Source organism: Eublepharis macularius, chromosome 1 (genome assembly GCF_028583425.1).
Source record: "Eublepharis macularius isolate TG4126 chromosome 1, MPM_Emac_v1.0, whole genome shotgun sequence".
Lineage (NCBI taxonomy): Eukaryota > Metazoa > Chordata > Lepidosauria > Squamata > Eublepharidae > Eublepharis > Eublepharis macularius.
The window spans coordinates 114806899-114832118 of record NC_072790.1 but is presented as its reverse complement, the minus strand read 5'-3'; the positions used below and the strand labels follow the sequence as shown (position 1 = coordinate 114832118).

At 39.4% G+C, this 25220-nt stretch overlaps 1 protein-coding gene across 2 annotated transcripts in view; it reads right to left on the bottom strand.

Annotated features, from left to right (window-relative positions):
- The window catches only part of ENPP3 (ectonucleotide pyrophosphatase/phosphodiesterase 3), a 95377-nt gene that overhangs the window by 31275 nt on the left and 38882 nt on the right, over positions 1-25220 (bottom strand). For both annotated transcript variants that reach the window (XM_054991652.1, XM_054991660.1), the window contains 5 exons: positions 24662-24734; positions 23649-23757; positions 23391-23519; positions 22189-22220; positions 10952-11079 (listed from right to left, as the gene is read on the bottom strand). In XM_054991652.1, the coding sequence (XP_054847627.1) occupies positions 10952-11079; positions 22189-22220; positions 23391-23519; positions 23649-23757; positions 24662-24734 (471 nt within the window). The remainder of the gene's footprint in view (positions 1-10951; positions 11080-22188; positions 22221-23390; positions 23520-23648; positions 23758-24661; positions 24735-25220) is intronic.

Genomic DNA, 25220 nt, shown 5'->3' with positions numbered 1-25220 from the left:
GAGAGTGTGTGACTGGTGTGACTATTAGGAGTGTGTGACTATTAGGAGTGATGTTTGCTGCTGGTGAATACAGATGTTTAATAAACTACATTTGATGTTCACATTACAAATTTGCTGTAGGAAATTCTACACTATGCATCTCATAAAGCCTGGGGCTGCTCACTCTCTTCCTGGAATACATCCAGTACTGACTGTAAGTAATATAGTTGTAGAAAGGAAGGTTTGTTTGCTTATTTTAAAACTAATTTTTTACAAATTGTCATTTATTTTTTACTCTTGTTCTTGCCTTGGATATATCAAAGGAATTTCATTATTTTTGACTAACAATGACTACATTTCCCTGAAAGTCCACATTTAGATTATTCACTGGTTTGGCATTTGGAAAGCACAGATGGAATAAGCATAACTGCCAAATAAAGACAGTGATTTATTGATAATATTTTCTGTTTAGTCATATATTTTGAATAGTGATCCTGAAACTAGGCTCACTTCACTAATTAATATCAGCTGTATTTTTTTCATAACTACAAGTACTTCATAAAAATTTACTATGTATTACAAAATAAAACTGAATAATGAATCTACAATAGAATAGATAATGTTTTTCTTCAATCTCCTATTATAGTTTCATGCTACAGGTGCTGGCAGCAGATTCGTGTCTTTAACCCTGGATTGGCCCTTATCACATAGAAAGTGGGAGTGGAGTTTGATTTTAAGAATAAAAATGGCAAGCAAATGGGAATGTTAAAACTCCAGCATTTATATCTTACCTCCAAGCAAAACTGATTTTCTTTTAAAACAGCTCCAGTTTTATAAGTGAGCCTGACTGAAGGCCAAGCTACAAGTGACACTTGACACAGGTTGGACACTTGTCAGCTTCCCTCAAGTTTTGATGGGAAATGTAGGCATCCTTGTCTTGCAGCTTGGCTCTCTGACTGCTGTACAATGGACTTTTCAATTGTCACTTGTCCAACATTCCACCAAGCTGCCTACATTTCCCATCAAAACTTGAGGGAAGCTGACAAATGTTCAACCTGTGTCATTCGTCACTTGTAGTTTGGCCCTGATGCTGCATTCACATATCACTGAATACTGTACTATTGTTGCTTTATAGCAATTATTCATAAGACTATCCATTAGCAAATTATTCCTATAGCCCAACAATTGCACAAGGTTGAAGAATAACCACTTCCCACATTCAGTATCCCACACTAGTACAGGATAATCACTGAGTTAATTAAGAGCATATAGGGTGACTCTAATATTGCCTTCACACTGATGTTTTGTTCCACCTTGCCTCCCAAACTGGAGCACTGCTTTGCTTGCATTATTGACCTGACATCATTATGTAATCACCCACCTTCCAGATTTTCCATTGTTTCACTGCAATCTTTCCTAAACCTGCTTTGGAAGAATCTTTCCTGAAAGTCAGTAGACACAACAGTTTTCCCACCATATGAGCAGGAAGTAATGTTACAAAGGCCATGTGTGGCAACCTGTAGGAGCTTGGGGGATGGGATCATGAGGGATGCTAGCATCACATGTGTCATGACATCACTTCTGGGTAAAACCATAGAGTTCCTGGCAATTCCTAGAGCAACGTGGCATCACTTCCAGGTTTTCCCTGGATGTGACATCATGTCATGAACAATGCTGCTATTTTTTCCCTTCTACAACTGCCTAGAGTGGCAGCATGCAACAATGGTTCCCAGCAGAAAGCCTCCCATCATAGTAAGAGGCCTGGTGACACTAGCAGTAAGGTGCTCCCTGCCCATGTCACTGACATTTTCTCTTGGTATCCCCCTAATGCCACATACATGCTAGCAAAGGATTTTTTGCTGGCTTCTTAAAAAATATTGTCCATTGATGTATCGATATAGCATCATAATGCTATAGGGATATGGCTTCTTCCATTGATATAAAGCCCTCCTGTGGCACAGGGCCAGGGAGAGAATGGCAGGCACAAAGATATACTGTGGGAGGTACAGAGAATATTGCCATGTGCATTCAAAGTGACAATAATCTCACAGCAGGGAATGTGGCTTCAGCCTAAGTGTGAAAGGTTATAAGTGAATGCTGATAAGGAAAAGGATTCCTCTGACAAACCCCTTTATACTGAGCCTGACCTTCAGCCCAGCATATGAATCTTTTTTTTGGAAAAAAATGTCATTCCAGCTGGGTGGGAAAAGAAAAATAATAATCATAATCATGCTGCTGTATGAACCTATGATCTCATCTCGTTTCTGTAAAAATTACATGATCAGATATGCTCTTTTATTTGCAAATGAGATAAGGGTAAGAGATGCCAACTCTGCATAATTATCTGTACGTGTCTTCCTGGGATACTTTAGTGGAATTCTCAAGAAACTCATTAATACAGCTGCTGGCCAAGCATTCTTTTGTGAGTATGAGTCAGCAGTGTTTCATCAATGGGAGCAGATGATTAGGAATTGCCTGGTCATTGGGAATCTCTCTGTGTTTTTGAATAAGAGGCTAAAGAAGCTGATACCCCTCCAGCTGAAAGGAAAGAGCAGAGAGAGCAGGCAGGTTGGCAGCTTTCAAAACTAGAGAGACAATAGCAGCAGCAGAGAAGATGGGGAAGAGAGGTGAGTTTCTAGATGGGGTTAGCTGGAATAGATGGAGCATGTTTGGGGGCTGCCTATGTTGTGTGTGTGTATCACATGCAATCAAGTCACCTCCAACCTATGGTGACCTTATGAATTAACAACTTCCAAAAAATTAATAGCCTTGCTCAGGTTTTGTGTTGCTTCCTATCATTGTAGGACTCCAACACTCTCTTGTTTGATGGAAACTAACTCTTGTACCATTTCCCCAAGGATTTCTCACTGCTTATAGAAGCTGAGTTAGTGAACTTGGATTGAACAAAATCCATTGAAAGTATTTACTTCCGCTTGACATCAATCAATCCAGAATCCTAATAATGGATTAGATAAAGATTACAAACCTTACAAGACATGAGCCTTCCAAATGACCACAATAATACAATTTACCTTTTACACAATTCATCTCATGATGGATATTAATCATTTTAATGGTCTGGGAAAAGTGTGTTTAGAAAAAAAATCTTCACAACCTAACTACAACAACAATAATGTACAATACTATCAATAAAATGAGGGAAGATTATTGAATTGGATGGAATACAGCTTGTGGATGGAAATAGAATAAAAAGCTTAGACTATGAGGAAAATTACAAATATTTGGGTATATTGCAAACGAATAATATTCAGCATACAATAGTGAAAAAGAAGACTCATGCTGAATACATAAAAATGGTTCAAAAATACTTAAGTCAAAATTAAATGGTGGAAATACAATTCATGCTATTAATGTCTGGTCCATCCCAGTACTTTGATACACTGCTTGAATTGTAGATTGGACACAAATCAAACTGGATGCAATAAATTTCAAAATGAGGGAACTCACAACAGCCATTCATGCCCTACATCCTTGAAGTAACATGGATCGATTTTATTTACCATGAAGTAATGGTGGCTGAGAATTGTTACAAGTAAAACAAACAGCCGTAGAAGAAAAAGAGCACCAAATTATTACATCAAGAGCAAGACAGAGAGGATGCTGGCTGATGTTTACAGAGAAGGAATAATTAGAGTTAAGGGTACAAAAGACCAATATATGAAAGAAGTACTGAAAAACCACACAGAAACATGGCAAAGTAAAACACTTCATGGCCAGTACATGAAGAATATTCAGGGTAATGTCAACTGGAGTTTCAAAACACCTATCAGGAAAAGTATATAAAATCTTATTTCAATATGCCACAGAATCAGAACAAGTAAAAAAACTGTATGATAAAATGGATGCAAAATTTTGGGGAAAATATATCTATGAGTCAGTGAGAAAACTTATGGATTAAAGAAATCAGATTTACAGTGTCAAATATTAAGGGAGAATTGGTATAAAATATTTGTTAGATAGCATATTACCCCTAAGGACATAGCAAAAGCTAATAAGGATTATAGTGGAAAGTACTGGTGTGATGGAATTCTCTTTAATGAAAGGTTTCCAGAGTGCAGCACTCAGAAAGTGGAAAGGGAGGAGTTAATAACTTCCTGGAAGGAGAGACTGATTGACAAGCTGCTTCCTCCTCTCTCTGATTGGCTAGTCAAAATGACAGTTGGTGCTGACAGGATTTTTCAGTTATTAGGATTCTGAGTTCAGTTCAAAGATCCAGAGGAGTTAGCCGTGTTAGTCTGTAGTAGCAAAATCAAAAAGAGTCCAGTAGCACCTTTAAGACTAACCGATTTTATTGCAGCATAAGCTTTCGAGAATCAAGTTCTCTTCGTCAGATGCATGATACAAACTGGTCAAATACAGAAGAGGAGGGGGGAGAGGGGAGAGAAGGAGAGGAGGGACAAGATTCTTTTTATTAAAAAGAATTTTTAATAAAAAAGAAAAAAAAATATTCTTTTGCGTAGAGGTTGGCTGGTTTGTCCAATGTACAGGGCAGAAGGACATTGTTGGCACATGAGGGCATATATCAGATTGGAGGATGAGCAGCTGTAAGAGCCAGAGACAGTGTAGTTGATGCCATTGGGTCCTGTAATTGTATTCCCTGGGTAGATATAAGGGCAGAGCTGGCATCTGGGTCTGTTGCAGGGCCTGGTACCTGTGCTGGTGACTCTGCTGGCCAATTCATGATTGTGTGTGAGAAGTCGTTTAAGGTTGGGGGGCTGTCTGTAGGCAAGGAAAGGTCTTCCACCCAGGGCTTCTGAGAGAGAGGTATCATTTTCCAGGATGGGTTGTAGCTCACTGATGATACGTTGGATGGGTTTGAGCTGGGAGCTATAGGTGACAACCAGTGGTGTTCTGTTGTTAGTTCCTTTAGGTTTGTCCTGGAGCAGACTGTTTCTGCTCTGTTTCCTCTACGCAAAAGAATAAATGGACACAAATCTGACATTAGAAATGGAAACGTCCAAAAACCAGTGGGAGAACACTTCAATCTACCAGGACATTCCACCAAAGACTTAAAGGTCGCTGTGGTTCAACAGAAACCTTTCAAAAACAAAATCCAACGGGAGGCTGCTGAATTGGAATTCATATGCAAATTTGACGCTGTCAAGCTGGGACTGAATAGAGACTATGAATGGTTATCACATTATCACAGGTAACAGATTTCCTTTACAGCGGCGTGGTCTGGGGGAGCCCAGTGACGCCTGGTGTGGGCTTTCGGGGACCACAGTTCTCTTTGTCAGATGCATCTGGCAGGGAGAGCTGTGGTTATCAAGGGCTTATAATACATAGAAATTGGATGCTTTTACTGCTGCAAACTAACACGGCCAACTGACTACACACCAAAAGGAGATGTTTACATTTACTAGCAAAGGAATGTTTTGGTTGCCTCCCCCCTAATTGTATCTTGTCCCTCCTCTCCTTCTCTCCCCTCTCCCCCCTCCTCTTCTGTATTTGACCAGTTTGTATCATGCATCTGACGAAGAGAACTTGATTCTCGAAAGCTTATGCTGCAATAAAATTGGTTAGTCTTAAAGGTGCTACTGGACTCTTTTTGAGTTCAGTTCAGAGTGTGGAGTCAGACAAGGAAGGTAAGACTGGTACCTCTCTGAAGTGAGGAAAAAGAGAACCTTTGCCCTAACAGTGACAACATTGTCTTAAGGAGGACTTTCAGTTAATAAGTTCAAATATAAAAGCCAGCACAAATTGAAATCCGTTTACATAGGCAAAATAGAACTGGGTGGGGTAAGGTGTTTTTTTTTTTTTGGCAAAGTGAGTGGGTAGTAACTGGAGACTCTCATTCAGCCAAGTGAACAGGTTTATATATATAACAACAACAACAACAACAACCCCACCAGGGGTGCCACCTTGTACTGGTGGTGGAACTTGTGTGCTTCAATGAGGCTGAGAGCTATGCTGGTGGTAGCATTGCTACCAGCAAGATCACCCAAACCAGACAGGTCTCAACTGAGAAGCCAGACTAAGTGCACCCAACAACCATCAATTATGATGACACAAATAAACTGATATCCATACCGCATTGGTCATCGCCCAGGTCAAAAAGGACCACGGCAGGTGCTATGGCTCCTGGACACCATTTGATTAGTGGGCTACAGGGCTCAGCAGACTCTGTTGAGGAATCAGGACAGGCTGCTGTAGTGCTACTGGAACAAAATAAGCGCACAACTTGGACAACTGCCAAAAATCGAGAAATAATGAAATGTTATAATAAGGCAAATCCATCTGCCTGTGGTTTCCAGAAAATAATGATGCAAATTTGGAAAGAAAATCACCCAAACTATGGCATAACAGAGCATAATGAATCAAAGATGGTTCATTATTCAGAATAAAGTTTTCACAGAACTGGAATTGCAAGAACTGGAAAAACTGGGGGAAAAGAAACAACAAAAAATAATGACCAAAGAATGGAAAGCATCGGGGCTGAACAGACTAAAGCCGCAACAGAAGAACATGCTTTACCAGAAGTACAAGCTATGGTTCAGTCTGATAATAATGATCTGAATGAACAGCAAAGTGTTCTGAAACAAAAAAAATTGAGTCATGTCAGCCAAGGCAGTGAACAACAGACTGCCTATAATACAAAGAAAACAAGTGGAAAATTTACTGAATGTAGCCAATGCTGTCATGAATACAATTCCAACCAACACATTAAAAGAAACAAATCAACTTATGTACAATACAGCTGCTATAATAGCAGCAGAACTCGGTTACAAATTGCCAAAAATAGAAAGCCTGGCACACCAAAATGGAAAATCTGACTGGAAAAGAAGATTAATAAACTACATGAAGGTATCAGTAACCTGAAATACCTGAAAGATAGAAAATTGAAAAATGAGAAGATAAAAGATAAACTATGCCGAAGGTATGATTTGGAAAAGAATTGCTGAAATTATAGAAGAACTAAAACAACAGGTAACAGCAGCAGCAAAGAAAATAGAAAGATACGGTAGGCAAATGAAGCAGTATAAAGAAAATTTGCAATTTTGAAGCAATCAGCGACTATTCTATAAGTCACTGGGAGAAAATGCAGTGCAGAAGAACATTAGAAGATGTCCTGAAATTTTGGCAAGAAATTTGGGAAAGCTCAGTAGAACATAACAGAAGTGCCCCATGGATTAAAGGCATTAGTAAAGAATTTAAAGGGAAATGGATGAATGATCTGGTAATAACAACTGAAATGGTTGCCAGACAAGCGAAGAATGTGAAGAACTGGAGTACACCTGGGCCAGATGAATTGCATGGGTTTTGGTTAAAGCATCTAATAAGTTTTCATCAACACATGGCAGTGCAATTCAATGAAATGCTTCAAAATTCCGCCAGTGAAGAATGGCTCACAAAAGGCTGTACGTTTCTGATTGTGAAGGATGAAGGAAAAGGTAATGAACCAGGCAACTACCGCCCAATCACATGCCTTTCAACAACCTTCAAACTTTTCACAAAGATATTAGCAACATCAGTATATGATTATTTAATGGAGAACAATATGTACCCTGTTGAGCAGAAAGGCAGTTTTTAAAAGTCAATTCGCACTAAAGATCAACTGCTAATTGACAAAATGGTACTGAAAAATTCAAGAAGAAAAATGAATTGGAATGTGGTATGGATTGACTACAAAAAAACATTTGATTCATTGCCACACAGTTGGATTAATACCTGCCTGGAAATTTTTAGAATTAGCAAAAACATCAGGCTGTTCCTTAAGGAAACTATGTGAAAATGGAAAACCATGCTAATGGCCTATGATGAAGAAATTGGGGAAGTTTATGTCAAAAGGTATATTTCAAGGGGATTCTTTGTCGCCTTTATTATTTAACATCTCATTAATCCCCTTGACAATGGTCCTAGAGAAAACTAAAATAGGCTATTATATTTTGTGATCAGGCTGGGAAAATAAACCATCTCCTGTACATGGATGATTTGAAATTATATGCAAAGAGTCCCACCGAACTTGAATCATTGCTTAATATAGTGAAAATGTACTGTGATGATATTCAAATAAAATTTGGCTTAGACATGGAACATGGAAAAGTAAAAAATATTGACGGAATAGAACTTGAAAATGGTGACATTATGAAATCATCAAATAATGAAAATTATAAAATCTTGGAATATTAGAATTAGATAACATCCTGCATGTGAAAGTAAAAGAAATTACTCAGAAAGAATATATTAAGAGAGTATGAAAAATTCTGAAATCAAAATTAAATGGTAGAAATACAATCAAGGCCATAAATACATGGGCAATTCCAGTGATCAGACATCCAGCTGGAATAATAGATTGAACTCAAAGCGATTTAGAAAAATTGGATCGAAAAACGCGAAAACTAATGAACATGCATCACTATTTACAGCCAAAAAGTGATATTGACAGGCTATATTTACCACAAAAAATTGGTGGAAGAGGACTGTTACAAGTACATCAGGTAGTGGAAGAAGAAAAGAGAGACCTGAATAATTGCATTAGTAGAAGTACAAAAAAATTACTTCAGGCTGTGAAAACAGAGAACATATTAAAAACAACCAAAACAAAGGCTGAATACAAGAAGAAACAGTTTGAAAATAGATTAAATGGGTGGAAAAACAAACCCTTACATGGGCAACATCTAAAAAAAACTGAAGGAAAAAGTGACAACAGCCTAACTTGAGCATGGTTGAAGACGGGTACAATCAAGAAAGAAACTGAAGGTCTGATCTTCACAGCACAAGAACAAGCATTGCAAATGAATGTTATGAAAGCCAAAATCCAGAAAACCAGTGAAAATCTAAAATGTCGACTTTGCCAGGAAAAAGATGAACTTGTGTCCCACCTTATTTGTGAATGCAGCAAAATTGCACAGATGGATTACAAAACTAGACATGACAGGGTCGCAAAGCTGATTCATTGGTCATTGAGTAAAAAGTATAATCTGCCAGTATCAAAGAATTCATGGGAACTTCAGGTGGAAAAGGTGCTAGAAAATGATCAAAGTCAAGATCTTATGGGGTTTTAGAATACAAACTGATCGACACCTTGAACATAATACACCAGACATAACAGTTGTGGGAAAAAATCAAAAAGTTTGGATAATTGACATTGCAATTCTGGGGGATGCCAGAGTCGAAGAAAAAGAACAAGAAAAGATTATTAAATATAGAGATCTGACAATAGAAACCACCTGACTATGGATGAAGAATACAACAGTAGTTCTCATTAGCATCGGCACTGGGAACTATTTTGAAAAACTTCGCAACTTACATGGAAAAGCTGCAGCTTTTTGATATAACACCTACAGAACTGCAAAAGACGGTGTTACTTGAAGCAGCGTAAATATTAAACCGACAGCTGGCTGATACTTAGGTCTCTGGTGGAAATTTGTTTCAGCTCAGCAAGGCCAATCAATGATAACATGTGATCTTTATTTATTATTGATTGTGTTGTGTGAAATTCTAATTCTAATAACAACAACAACAACAACAACAACAACTGTGCTTATATACTGCTCTTCTAGACAGATTAGTGCCTCACCCAGAGCGGTGAACAAGTTAGTGTTATTATTATTCCCACAAGACAGCTGGGGAGCTGGAGTTCAGAGGAAAGGCTTGCCCAAGGCCCCCTGTTGAGTTCATGGCAGTAGTGGGATTCAAACCAGTAGAGTGCTGATTCGCAGCTGAACCACTTAACCACTGTGCTACAGCTATGACAAATAATAATTGGCCAGTATCTAGAAAGGGGGTTTGGCTCTAAGGAGGACCCCAGGTCTGTTGTAAAGGAAAAACTGTGTTGAACTAACGTCTGGAAACCTAAGTTTAAAAGAGGAACTCTGGAAAGAAACATTGTTACTGTAACCAAAGGAATAAACAAAACACCTCTCACTATCAAGATATAAGAATAAGAAACTAAGCTTAAAGACACTTATTTTGCCTGTTACTTTTAAAGTGTTTTATTCTACCAACAAATTTTACCTCAGCAATTTCATCCCGTGACTGCCCATGTTCCATCCCTACCTGTTCAATAAAGTTGCTGTTTCTTTTGAGTGTTATTCAGCATCTAGTGCCATTTCATATAAAGAGGAAGAGGGCTCTTGCTTTTCCCCCTGTCAAGTTCCTGGGCTGGGCTAAAAAGCCTAAAATATAACCGCTTATCAGGGTGGGACGGAAGGAATTTTACAACTTTAAAATCACTAACACTAGTAACACTACTTGAGGCTGCTCAGCCAAAGCAGGCAAACTTAGATTTTGGTGGAAAATCTGCCTCAGAGGGGGAGAGTGAAGGGGGGTGGTCTGTTATAGCTGGAAATGTCAATACACAGATGCAACATTCTATCACATGTGGTGGACATGTAAGAAAGCAAGGAAATATTGGATAAAAATACATGAAGAGATGCAAAGGATACTAAAGTTTTGCTTTGTGTTGAATCCTAAAAATATATTATATATCTTACAAAATAACATTGTAAAAATACACAGTGAACAATTTAAATATATGGTGACAGCAGCAAGAGTAGTATATGCAACAAAATGGAAGGCAGAATCTTGTCCAGGTTTGACAGAATGGATGAATAAACTATATGAGTATGTATCAATATCAAAATTAATATCTTATATACATAATAGGCCAATCCTAGAATTTCAGAAAAAATGGAAAGCTTTTTATGATTATGTAGCTGAAAATTAAGAGAAACTAAGAATAATTATCAGTAAAATGGATTATCAAATCAGTAATGTCAAATGTTGAATATAAAATGTCAAATATAATGAACTCTAATAAAAGTAACTAAGGGGATGGAGGGGAGAAACACTATAGTTTATATATTCTGTTATATATAGTTATCTCTGATTCATGCATCTATGTTATATAATTCTTTGTTTTCTTTTTATACCATTTCCTATTACTATTTTGTTTTTCAAAATAAAATATATTACATTGAGGGGGAAAAGTATGTGATAGGTTCCATACCGCACAGCCAACCACTGTCGATCCACCATAAGATGAACTTTATCGATACGAATGTTGTTAACATAATGAAATCTTTTTGGTAAGTTTGAAGTCAAATAGGCCTTGAAGTGTTGATCTGGTTTTCTACACTGAAAATGTCAAAGAAGATTTGTGAGATTTTCATAGGACAGATTAAAAATACCAACAATGAAATCCTGTGAGAGTCTTATGCCTTGTGAGATATCAGTATTCTCAGATATCCATATCTAACAGGCTTCAGAAGAGGCCATTGAACGACAGATCACTGTCAAACACTTCTCCAGCTAGTTTATGCAGGTATGAATGACCCAACCAAAGCCTTATACGTGGCATTTGTCAATCTGGTCACAGCTTTTGATTTGATATTTATTTATTGCATTTCTAGACCACCCTCCCCATCAGACGGGCTCAGGGCAGTGAAACAGCATACAATTTGTAACATGCAGTTTAAAAATAATAAAAACATTATAAATAAATATTAAAACACTATTCCATATACAATAAAAATTCTCAATTGGCAGATATAAATATTAAAATACAGCATTTTAGGTGCAGGGCTTGGCTCTTACATCATGCCCTGCGCCACACTTATGAGCTCCTGCATGGGTAGTGGACGGTCTTCAGTGCTATGGCCAGCAAGAGGACAGCCTAGCTCCCACCAAATGCCTGGCGGAACATCTCCGTCTTGCAGGCCCGGCGGAAAGATAACAAATCCCACCGGGCCCTAGTTTCCTCAGACAGAGAGTTCCACCAGGTTGGAGCCAAGACCGAAAAGGCCCTGGCTCTGGCAGAGGCCAGGCGGGCCTCCCTGGGGCCAGGGACCATCAGAAACTGCTTATTAGCTGATCGAAGCGACCTCCAGGGAACATATGGGGAGAGGCGGTCCCGAAGGTATGCTGGGCCCAGTCTGCATAAGGCTTTGTAGGTCAAAACCAGAACCCTGAACCGGACCCGGTACTCAACTGGTAAGCAGTGCAGCCAACGGAGGATGGGTGTTATATGTGCCATGATTGGAGCTCTGGCAACCACTCATGCAGCTGCATTCTGAACCAGCTGCAGTTTCTGGATCAAGCCCAAGGGAAGCCCTGCATAGTGCAAGTTACAGTAGTCTAATCTGGAGGTGACCGTTGCCTGGATCACTGTCGTAAGGTCATGGGTCGATAAGTAGGGGACAATTTGTCGAGCCTGTCTCAGGTAGAAAAATGAGGATTGAACTACCGCTGCGACCTGTGCCTCCATAGACAGGAAAGCATCCAGGACCACCCCCAGGCTCCTCACTCTCGACACCGGCATAAGTGGCACTCCATCGAGAGCAGGGAGCCAGAGTCCCGCACCCATGGACCCTAGACCCACATGCAGGACCTCCATCTTCAAGGGATTCAGTCTCAGCCAGCTCTGCTTCAACCATCCAGTCACAGTTTTGAAGGCATGTTCCAGGACATGCGGGGCAGAGTCGGGCCAACCATCCATCATCAGATACAATTGGGTGTCATCTGCATATTGATGGCACCCAAGTCGGAAACTCCATGCCAGCTGGGCAAGGGGGTGCATATATACGTTAAATAGCAAGGGGGAGAGTATTGCCCCTTGAGGGACACCACACACCAATGTGTGGCGGGATGACAACTTTTCCCCTAGTGCCACCCTCTGTCCCCGACCATGGAGAAAAGAGACAAACCACTGCAAGGCCGTTCCTCAAATCCCCACATCGGCAAGGCGGTGGATCAACAGGTCATGATCGACCATGTCGAATGCTGCTGATAGATCTAACAATATCAGCAGCGCCGACCCGCCTTGATCCAGCTGCCTACGGAGATCATCCATCAGGGTGACTAGTAATGTCTCCGTCCAATGCCCTGGACGGAAGCCAGACTGGAAAGGATATAGGGATGAGGAATCATTCAGGAAGATCTGCAGCTGCTCTACCACTGCCCGCTCAATCACCTTACCCTGGAACGGGAGGTTCAAAACTGGGCGGTAGATAGGGGACAGCTATGGGAGAAGCTTGCCCAGACTAATATAGATAGCAGATTGTTGTTTCTTATACACGAGCTATATACAGATACATTCGCAAGAATCAGGGTGGGTTTATCAGAAATCCAACAGAGAAGGAATCAAGAGAAGTTAACTAAGGAAATCTCAACAGAGGAGGGAGTAAAGCAAGGGTGTGTCCTAGCCCCTCTACTCTTTAATCTATTTATAAATGATACTGTTATGAAATTATCTGTACCAGAATTTGTTGCGCCAACCGTAGGCCACCAGAAAATGTCAGTATTGTTATATGCTGGCAACACGGTCCTAATTAACAATTAATTACACAAAAATTAAAATAATGGTATTTAGGAAGAGACCGAAAAAGTATCATTGGAATATACAAGGCACTCCAATTGAACAGTGTAGGACCTATAAGTATCTAGGTTTAACTTTAGTGAGACCCTGAAATGGGATGCCCATTTAAAGCTTATAAAAGCTTCAGTGCTCAAGACAACAGGAGCAATAATGAGATTCTGTTACTCTAGGGGTAGTTTTCTGATAGCAGTGGCTAAAAAGCATTTTGTTTCCAATGTCATTACTCATTTACTGTATGGAATTGAGATCTGAGGATGGAAAGAACCAATACTTAGCAATCTGGAAATAATCCAGATTTTTTTTAATGATACATGTTCTGGCCCTTCCAAAAGGGACACCAGCGGCCTTGTTATGGGCAGAACTTGGTCTCCCTTCGATCAGAGCACGTGCCCATTTAGCGATTCTCAAATTGTGGAAAAAATATCAACTAGCAGACACTGGTTCCTTCAGTAATTTGAGTTAGTTGAGCTATCAACTGCTGCAAAGTAAGGACAAAACTCGGTGAGCCTTCCTTAATGATATTGCATCTTGATATACCTACCATTCCAGATGAATTACTTCAACCTTTGGGAAGCAGTGTTGATTTAAGGGAATGGATTTATAAAGAAGATGCCCTATTTGATAAATTTTTAATCAATAAAACAAAATCTGCTCCATGGTACAAAACCATACAAAAAGACCACACTAGAGCTCGTTGCCTGACTGATATTACAATTTATAAGCTCAGGGTAGCATTTACATCATTACGCTTCCTGTCTATGCCAACTGAGATGCTACTCAGGCGATTCCAAAAAAAACCCCCATCAATCAGCGTATACATATATCTGTGGAACATCAACTGAGGACTTGCCACACTATGTTTTAAACTGTCCCTTATACTAGGAATCAAGGGGAAAATTCCTCGCCAATATTTTATCTGGTCTCCATCTTCTGCCTGATTTTGATAAATTACATTTTATACTCTCAGACACAGATCCTTTTATTTCCAACAAGGTGGCACTCTATGCCCTGGCTTCTAGGAAAATAAGGGCAAATGTAGCAACTAGAAAAGTAAACAACTGATACACATTGTTGCCTTTTATTTGCTAGAAACCATTTAATTTTAAAGTTGTTTATATTTTATAGTTTAGGTAAAATGCATTTAATTATATTTGTATTTATTTATTTATTGTATGTAATTATATTTATATTTGTACCCTCAGATAGTAGGTCATACCTCTTGCACAAACAACTTGTAAAGGAGCCAGGAAGATATTTTATCCTGGCATCAAGAATCAGACTCTGTTTACCTGTCTGAGTCAACATTTTTCTCACTGTGCCAAAAATTGTAATGTATATAGAGGAAGTACAGTTAATAGCTCTCTTATCTTGGCACTTTCTGAGTGTATTCTCCCTGAAAGAAGACACTGGTAAAAGATACCATAGGAAGATCAGCCTAACCCCAGCCAGAAGATCACCAGCTCCTGTGTGCCTTGCTTCCAAACAGAATTCTTTTTACTGTGCATGCAGCATTACTTACCCATTTTAGGGACTTTAAAATATATGTGTTTAATACTTTTAAATAAAACTACTCTTTATTTGGAAAACACCCGTCTCTCGTTAGTTTCCTTGGGGATGGGACCTGTAAAAATTGGTGGAAGATCTCGCTTGTTACCCCTTCTGTTTGCTGCTAATTCCCCCAACTTGCAAGGAGACCAATTCCGGCAACAGCACAGGTGAAGTACTTTACATAAAGTCTGCATTAACATACAAAACCCTACCAGGCTTTGCCTGCTTTCTATAAACACTTGGCAGGCACAAGGAAAGGTGCCAGTGAGTACCATGGTGCCTATATAGGTGCCATATTGGAGACCCCTGATATAGTGGAAGCCTTACCTAAACAATATAGGAAATAAAACTATGATTTATTCAAGCACATATATTACATTAGCAGTAACAGGGACAGATGGTGCCAGGGATATTTTTCAGCAAATTCAGTCTGAGAGTGTGAACATGCTCCTTGGAGGTTTGAGAGCTCTACCACCTGCTTGTATGACCCGGGGGGGGGGGTCTTACTGTATCTGAGAGGAAGTTAATGCCTCCTTGAGAGATGTGTTGGTCATCTCAGCCTTGAATTAGGCTGTGGTGCACCCATTACTGAAAACTGTTAACCTAGACCCATGAGATTTCAACATCTATTGGCCAGTCTGAAATGTTCCATTCTTGAGCAAGTTGCTTGAGTGGGAGGCAACTGAACAACTTCGAGCATAAAGCAGATTGTCTGGATCCTTTCCTGTTAGGTTTCAGGCCTGGTGATGGGACTGAAACACCCTTGGTTGCCATGATGGATAACCTTCACTGAAATATAGACAGAGGGAGGACAATTCTGTTGATTCTTCTGGCATTTTCAATGGCTTTTGATACCATGAATCATGGTATCCTTGTGGACCACCTTTCCAGGCTGGGACTTTGAGGCACCATTTTGCTGTGGTTCAAGTCCTATCTGGAGGGTAGGTTTCAGAAGGTGGTGATCAAGTACTGCTACTCATCCCCTTGGCCTTTGACCTATGGAGTCCTATAAGGCTCAAATTTATCTGCTATGCTTTTCAACATCTACACGAAACCACTGGATGATATCATCTGGAAACTTGGCCTGGCTTCTCACCAATATGCAGAGGACACGCAGCTCTATCTTGCACATCCAGCCAATCCCAGGGAAGCTGTAGAAACCCTAAACTAGTGTATGGAGGCAGTTTTGGAGCAGATGCCAGTTGATGATGTGAAGCTTAATCCTGACAAAACAGAAGTGCTACTGGTGAGTGGAAAGTCCAATTCAGAACTTAAGGCGTCACCCATTCCGGATGAAGTTGTACTCTCCTTGAAGGAACAGGTCCATAATTTGAGGGTGCTCCAGGACCCATACCTACTTCTGAATAAGCACATGATAGCTGTGGCTAGGAGTACCTTTTACAGCCAACTGCAGCCTTTTCCTGGGCAGAAAAGATCTGGCCACTGTGTTGCATGCCCTGGTTAAATCTAGATTAGATTATTGGGATGCACTTTATGTGAATGTATTCAAGATGTATTCAGAAACTTCAACTGGTACAGAATGGAACAGGTTATAGAGATCAAATTGCTCTTGTCCTGGCCCATCTATGCTGGCTCCCAGTCTGTTCCTGGGCACAATTCAAGGTGCTAGTGTTGACTTTAAAGCCCTACATGGATTAGGACCAGCATACATCAAGGACCACCTATTCCTTTATGAAACTACCAGGCAACTATAGCCTTCTTTCAAGGATTTCCTTCAGGTGCCCTTGGAAAAGGGCTAGGAGAGCTCAGAGAAGGTTATTGTAGAGCAGAACCACAAGTGACAAAAGGCACAGGTTGGACACTTGTCAGCTTCCCTCAAGTTTTGATGGGAAATGTAGGCATCCTAGTCTTGCAGCTTGGCTCTCTGACTGCTGTCCAATGGACTTTTCAACTGTCACTTGTCCAACATTCCGCCAAGCTGCCTACATTTCCCATCAAAACTTGAGGGAAGCTGACAAGTGTCCAATCTGTGCCTTTTGTCACTTGTAGTTCCGCTCGTAGTCATGGCACCAAAACTCTGGAATTGTCTCCCCAGGGAGTCTGTCCCTTATCTGTCCCCTTCTGTTGCCATCTTCTGGCAGAGGATGAAGACTTTTTTGTTTCATCTGGCTTCCCTTAGTGATCTCTCTTTACTTTCCTATGTTTTAATTGCCATTTTTAATGTTTTTATGCAGGTACTTTAGCTTTGGTTTTAAGGATACATTTTGGTTTGCGTTTAATGGTTTTTAGGACATGTTTTTTATATATGTTTTTAATTTGTTAGCCGCCATGGTGACCCTGATGAGGGCAGAAAGGTGGGTAAATATATAAATATTTGGTGGTCTGCTTCTCCTCAAAGGATTTCAGGATGACCCACATGGGTGTTTTCCCTCATTTTATCATCCCAACAATCTTGTGAGATAGATTATGCTGAGAGATACTGATTGATTTAACATCACCCACCAGGAGAGTTGAGTGGGAATCTACATTCAGATTTCTCTTGTCAGGGAGGGATAGCCATATTGTTCCCTTCCTGATGCAAGAAAGTCTACATAGAGACCTATTAAGGCCACTTCTAACTTTATAATGAGGAGAATCTATTCTTCACTTGACATGAAGTTGCTTAGTCCTTTTATAATTATACTTTTAGGTAAGATTCCTATTTCTGGCAGTTTTACAGTTCCTTTACAGTATCATGTATGGTATTCAGTGCACAGAGTTAAGTAAAACAACATTTTATCTTAAACTAAACTAGATGGCCTCAGAGTGGATAATTAAAGAAGCACAGTGTAGCCACTCATAGGCAAAGTATGGATCTTTTTCTTTGTGGGAGATTCCCAAGGAATGAAAAAGAAAAAATGACATGCCTTGGATGGGTCAAAATGCTAAGTACAGCTGAGTATCAGTCTCATACCACTTCCATCCATATAGCTATTTGGATGGGCAAATACTAAAAGAAAAATAGGCAGTACCTGAAAAACTAAAGTTTGATTCAAATAAAGGAGAGTGTAAATTAGCAATCTGCATAGAGGCTCATTCTTCAAGGGTCAGGAAGACCTCTAGTGGTAGATTATTAAATAGCGCTTTTTAACTTCATAATCAGAATATTCTGTGGTATTGGTTATTGCACAGGGTTGAGTTCTCTAGATTTTCCTACATGAAATGGTTCTTGGAACATATGCCACTCAAGCTTATTATCCTATAGCTAAAATTTCAAGATAGGCTTTTTCCTAAGAGGCCCCGCAAGTCTGACTCATGAGATTTTCTCTGTTCACAGGGTCTTTTAACATCATGGAAGCAGCATGGAATAAACTTGCGCCCCCTCGCCCAGCTGGTGCAGAGTTTTGGACTTGGGTGTCATCAATATGCTGACACCCAACTATATCTGATGATGGACGGACGGCCCGACTCTGCCCCAGCTGTCTTGGGGCGTGTCTTTGAAGCTGTGACTGGGTGGTTGAAGCAGAGTCAGTTGAAATTAAATCCCACAAAGATGGAGGTCCTGCATGTGGGTCTGGGGGCCATAGGCACGGGACTCTGGCTCCCCGCTCTTGATGGAGTGCTACTTGCGCCAGTTTCGAGAGCTAGGAGCCTGGGGGTGATCCTGGATGCCTCCCTGACTATGGAGGCACAGGTCGCAGCAGTTGCCCAGTCTTCATTTTTCTATCTAAGACAGGCCTTGCAGCTTGTCCCCTACCTATAAACCCATGACTTAACTGCAGTGATCCAAGCAATGGTCACCTCTAGATTAGACCACTGCAACTCACTCTATGCAGGGCTATGCAGGGCTACAGCTGGTCCAAAATGCAGCTGTGTGAGTAACTGCAAGGGTCCCAATTAGGGAACAACACCTATACTACGCCAGCTGCAATGGTTACCAGTTGAGTACCGGGTCCGGTTCAAGGTTTTGGTGTTGACCTATAAAGCCCTATGCGGCCTGGGCCCAGCATATCTGCAGGATGGCCTCTCCCCATATGTACTCCAGAGGATGCTTCGTCCAACAAATAAACAACTGTTGGTGGTCTCTGGCCCAAGGGAGGCCTGTCTGGCCTCGACCAGAGCCAGGGCCTTTTTGGTCCTGGCACCAACCTAGTGGAACTCTCTGTCTGAGGAAACCAGGGCCCGACAGGATTTGTTATCTTTCCGCCGGGCCTGTAAGACAAAGACGTTCTGCCAGGCATATGGTGGAGGCTAGGTTGGGCACCCACTGGCCACACTAAAGATCTGTCCAGCACCCTACATATGAGCCAGGGCCTGAAAAGCAGTATTTTATCATTGCCATCTGAAGAGAAGCTGTATTGTATAAAGTTGTTTTAATGTTACTTGTATATTGTTTTATCTGTTTTTAACTGTATTTATGTACATTGAAATGTTGTACTCCACTCTGAGCCCTCCTGGTGGGGAGGGCGGACTAAAAATCTAATATAATAAATAAATAAATAAATAAATAAATAAATAATAAACTTGTGACTAAACAGCTCCTGTACTGCTGCTGTAATGTCTAAAGGCACCTGTGCCTAAATTACAAGGGGATTCAACAGGTAATTCAATATCCTTATTCCTCTTGATGAAATATTATTGAACTCTATTCAGAATTCTATTGCCTTATTAGTATTACCAACTTGTGTGTGTGTGTGTGTTATGTGCTGTCAAGTTGCCTCTGACCTATGGCAAATCTATGAAGGAAGGTTCCCCCCAAACGTCCTATCATTAACAGACTTGCTCAGATCTTGCAAACTGGAGGATATGGCTTCTTTTATTAAGTCAAACCATCTTATTTTAGGTCTTCTTCTTTTCCTACTGCCTTCCACTTTTCTAAGCATTATTGACTTTCCCAGAAAATCTGGTCTTCTCATGATGTGACGAAAGTATGATTTGTCATTTTAGCTTCTAGGGAGAATTCACACTTCTAGACTTGATCTAGAAGCCCACTTATTTGTCTTTTTGGCTGTCCATGGTATCTGTAAAACTTTCTTCATTGCAGTCTCCTTTTTGGTTGATGATTGAGCTAAGGAATAAAAAAATGTTGAACAATTTCAATTTCCTCATCATCAACTTTAAAATTGTGTGATTCCTCAGTAGTCATTATTTTTTGTCTTCTTGCTGTAATCCTGCTTTGGCATTTTCTCCTGTAACCTTCATCAGTAGTCATTTCAAGTTTTCACAATTTTCTGCCAGTGACGTGGTGTCATCTGCATAGCTCAAATTTTTGATATTCCTTCCACCAATTTTCACTCCATCTTCTTCTAAATCTGTTCCAGCTTTCCTTATGGTATGCTCTGCATAGAGGTTGAACAGGTAGGGAGATAATATGCATCCTTTTTTGACACCTTTGCCAACTGGAAACCATTATTTCCTCCCATATTCTGTCCTAACAGAAGCTCTTGTCCAGAGTACAGGTTGCGCATCAAAACAACCAGATATTGTGGCACCTCCATTTCTTTTAACAATATTCTTTTAACAATATTTATAGCTTTTTATGATCCACACAGTCAAAAGCTTTGCTGTAATATATAAAACAGGCTGATTTTCTTCTTAAATTCCCTGGTATGTTCCATTAGCCATCTTAAATTTGCAATGTGATCTCTAGTCCCTTTTCCTTTTCTGAATCCAGCTTGAACATCTGGCACTTCTCATTCCATATATAATAAGAATCTTTGCTATATAATTTTGAGCATCGCTCTTCTTGCATGTGAAATTAACGCAATAGTTCGATAGTTGCAGCACTCTTTGGCATCCCCTGTTTTGGAGAATTGGAATTAGACTGCGCATTTCCAGTCAGTGGGCCATTGTTTTGTTTTCCATACCTGTTGACAGATTTTTGTTAAGATTTTGATGGACTCAATTTCTGTAGCTTGAAATAGCTCTATTGGAAGCTCTATTCTGTAACTTGAAATAGCTCTGTTCCATCTACTCCAGGTGCTTTCTTTCTATCAATTGCTTTGACCGCAGCTTTTATTTCAATTTATAAGATTTCTGGTTCTTTGCCCAAAGATTCTTCTTTAAAGGTATCTGTCATCCATTCATCTTCTCTGTACAGTTCTTCAGTGTATTTCCCTCATTCCTTTATTTTGTCCTGATCTGATATCTCTTTCCTGCTCTTCTGTATTTGGCCAGTATCTGTATCAGGCATCTGACGAAGAGAACTTGATTCTCGAAAGCTTATGCTACAATAAAATTGGTTAGTCTTAAAGGTGCTACTGGACTCTTTTTGATTTTGCTACCACAGACTAACACGGCTAACTCCTCTGCATTTATTTCTGTGTTGATCTTCCAGCATCCCAAGCTATGGCTTGAATCTCCCATTGATTTTCCAGTTCTTGTTGAACAGGTCACTTGTTCTTCCTTTTTGTCGTTCTCTTTTATTTCTTTGCATTGGTTATTATAATAGATTTATTTGTGTCTGCGTGCAAGTCACTGAAAAGCTGCATTTAGGATTCTAACTCTATTTCTGTCAACTTTTGCTTTTGCTTCTCATCTGTCTTTAGCAATTTTAAGAGTTTCCTCAGTCATCCATTTAGGCTTCTCCTTTCTTTTGGCTACAGGAATAGCCTTTGCACATTCTTCCTTGACAATATATCCAGTTTCAGCCCATAGTTCTTGTGGTTCGTGATCAATTAAACTAAATTGTCCAAATCTGTTCTTTACATGGTCTTTAAATTCTTCAGGAATATTATTAAGATTATATTTTAGCACTATTATTCTTTTAGTGTTTCTCTTCAGCTTTATTCTAAGTTTTGATATTAGCAACTCAGAATTTTTATCGCAATCAGCTCCTGGTCTTGTTTTAGCAGAGAAAATAGAGCTTCTCCATCTTCTGCTTCCAATTATGTAATCTATTTGATTCCTGTATTGGTCACCTGGTGATTCCTATGTAAATAATTGTTTTTTTAGTTGCCTGAAGCATGTGTTAGCAATGAACAGGCTGTTGGCTTCACCAAATTCTATGAGTCACCCTCCTGCTTCATTTTGTACCAACAATACTTGATTCTGCTTTGTCTCCTACTTTTGCATTCCAGTCACCTATGATTATCAGCATATTTTGTTTAGGTGTAGGATCAATTTCATCTTGGATGCTTGCATAAAACTTTTCAATTTCTTCCTCCACAGCATCTGCAGTTGGGGCAGAAACTTGAATAACGGTTATGTTAACAGGCCTTCCATGAAGTCCTTACCGAGGTCATATGTTGCAAACTCCCAGAGACATTAATATGCTTCAGAAATTTGGCTTCAGAAAAAAGTACCTCAAAGACAAGCTTGGCACTAAAATACTATTAATACTGCTGAAGCGTAAAAGAGATTTCAAAAAAATATTTACTTACCGTAAGATTTTTAACAATTCCTTCTGAATCAACTGTTTTGAAGAAAATAAAATAAATTAGATTCTAGATAAGACATTACTGCAATGTCCCCACAAAACACACACATATGTGAAGATATACACAGTTAGGAAATCCATTCTTATAGACTGCTAAACAATATTGAGTCCAAGATGTGCCACCCATCCCTTTGTGCAAAATCTGTCTCTATCCACTGAGTCATGTCATTATGATCCAATCCTATGCTACACTTAGTAGGAGCAGTACAGTGCCATACAATCTGTATCGTACAGTTGAGTAAATCTTGTTTCACACAAGGTTAAAACTGGATACCTTACTTGGCATGGTGGTTTCTGTTATTCATTACTGTAATATTACTTGCATTATAGAAACAGCTCAAAAGGTGTAAAATGAGCCATCCCAATGCGGCATTTGTGCTATATGAATTGTATTAATCTATGCCATGGTAATGCGGCAGTCAGATTATAGATGGCTTTGCAACCTTTATATGGTCAACTGCAAAACAGAATAAAAACAATTGTGTGTACATGCTATGACTACCTAGCTCCATCACTGCAAATATTACTAAGGGCATTGTTGAATGTGAGGCTTAAACACAACTGTGAGCTGTTTGAGTCTCAGGATGCCTATAAACATTGCAAAAGCATGACAAAATAGGGAGGACAGGCTGAATTACACTTCCATTTTCACAGACCAGAAGTTAATAGAAGCCTATTGTATGATATTGCCCAATAAACAAGCAAATACTATGTAACTCTGCTTGGGATGGTGTTGCCAATTATGTATTCTTGAAATCTGAACATAGGACTGTAATACAAGCTCTGAAATAAGAGCTGTTTTCCCAGAGAGATTGACACAATCATTAAAACTGCAGCATCTAAATTCTCAAAATTACCAAGGTATCAAGTAGCTAAAACAAGAATGGACTCATTGAAGATGAGTCCAGCTGGCAATATGATCCCCTGACTGAATCCACGTGTGAAAGCTCCACCATACCTGTGGTCCAGACCCAGCCATATGGGTCATCCCATTAATTTCAATAGAAGAGGTAGGCCTATGTGTGTTTCCATTTCAGTAAAGTGAATGGGCAGACTGTGAGGCTTCTATGAATGAAACTGAGAGCCCATAAAGATCTATTTATTATACATGCTACTTCTGGATGGACCACAATCATTCAAGCTTACATGTGTTGAAGTCCTTCGGAACATTCTTTGCTCGGATACGTGGTGCTGGCCCTTCATACATAAAAAAATCAATTTTATTAAAATAGTCTGTCATGTACTCCATTTTGTTGCAGGAAGTCTTATCCATTCCTGCAAAAAAGAGAGAGATTATGTAGTTTAACAAACACTGAATTTACAAGATCAAAAAAGCACTTTACTGAGGGCAAATTAGCACTGTAAACCAAGGCTGCAGAGATACAAAAGAATAAACATTCATACCATGATCAGCCAGAACAATCAGATTGACACAGTTGTGCAGATTTCTTTGTTTTAGGCCTTCCATTAACATTCCCAAAGCTTTATCTGCCAATTGTAAGGCTTTAATAGTCTAAACAGAAGAAGGAAAGGTATCATTAGCATTTCCACCCCCATTCATTGAAATCACAACCAAGTCTATCACAATATTTATAAATTATTTATTTAAAACATTTATATCCCCAATTATATCTTTACAGTCAAAGCTATGAATATATAATAGAATAAAATAGCATAACAACAGTTTTTTAAAGGCAGAGTTTTTTTTTAAGCATTTTTAACTGGATTCCCATTCTACCGATTAACCAATTAACTGTATTAATGGAAACTCTCATGTATTATATTCAGAGCAATATTTATATTCCTTGTTATTAGACAATTCCTTTACAATGTACCCTGTAACATGAGTAGGTACCAGAAGTGTCTTAATCACTGATGCTGTAAAAAGGTAAACAGAGAGATTTGCTTGAGGAACAATATATAGACTAATGCAGATGTTATTGTGAACAACAGTTAAGAGGAAGGGGCTGATCCACAGACCATGCACTTCTCCAACCAGTCCTGAACCTCAGTTTTAAGGGTGGCAGGGGGTATAAGGATTCATGCAAGAGACAAGAAGATCCAAGAAAATTACAGAGCTATCTCATGGCCTCTGCTTCTGATCCTTTGTGGTAAAGGATTATGTCTGCACCAACCTGCTCTCTCCAGCTGGAACTCACATCAGCTTAGGAGCTTCCACACTACAACTTTTTTCAAGCAATAAGTTGACAGTTGTCCAATGTTGAAAGGGATCCCAGATGTCTAACCATCAGTTAGCACTTCATTTATAGGGATATAACAATATCTTAACACTGAAATTTAACTCTTTTCATCTTACCAGCTATCACCTCTGCACTGAACACAACAGGGTTATGCATGACAATACAATACAAGTACCTACTAACATCGAGGGAAGGCATAAAAATAAAAAAACATACTCCACCACTAAGTGGTCCAAATGAGTGTCCCGATGTGTCAGGTTCCTCAATGTATAGTGTATAGAAATTGGGCCTAGAATTCAAAAGAAAAAGTGCATTGTGACTGCTTGAAGGGGAATTTCTCCATTCCCTTCCTAATTATGGCGCAAAAATATGAACTATCAAACAAATTTAAAGATTAGATTTAGATTAGTAGAATCAGAGTTTAAGATAATCACACAGTCAGGGAGAATGTGAAAAAAAGACTATTGGAAAATCTTTATTAAAATTTAGAGAGAGAAGCAAATGTTATCTTGTTTCTACATATTCCCATATTTATCCATAGCCTCTCATGAAGTACTTACCCATAATCTCACATAAAAGAAGTAAACCACATATAGCCACATATAAATTTAATTTTTTGTTTCTCTGTTTGCGTACATAATTCCTAAAATAATTATTTAATTTATCTGTGTAGAACGAAAAATGCCAGATGTTCAAGCTGGATTCAGAAAAGCAAGAGGCACCAGAGATCACATTGCAAATTTACAATGGCTAATGGAACATACCAAGGAATTTC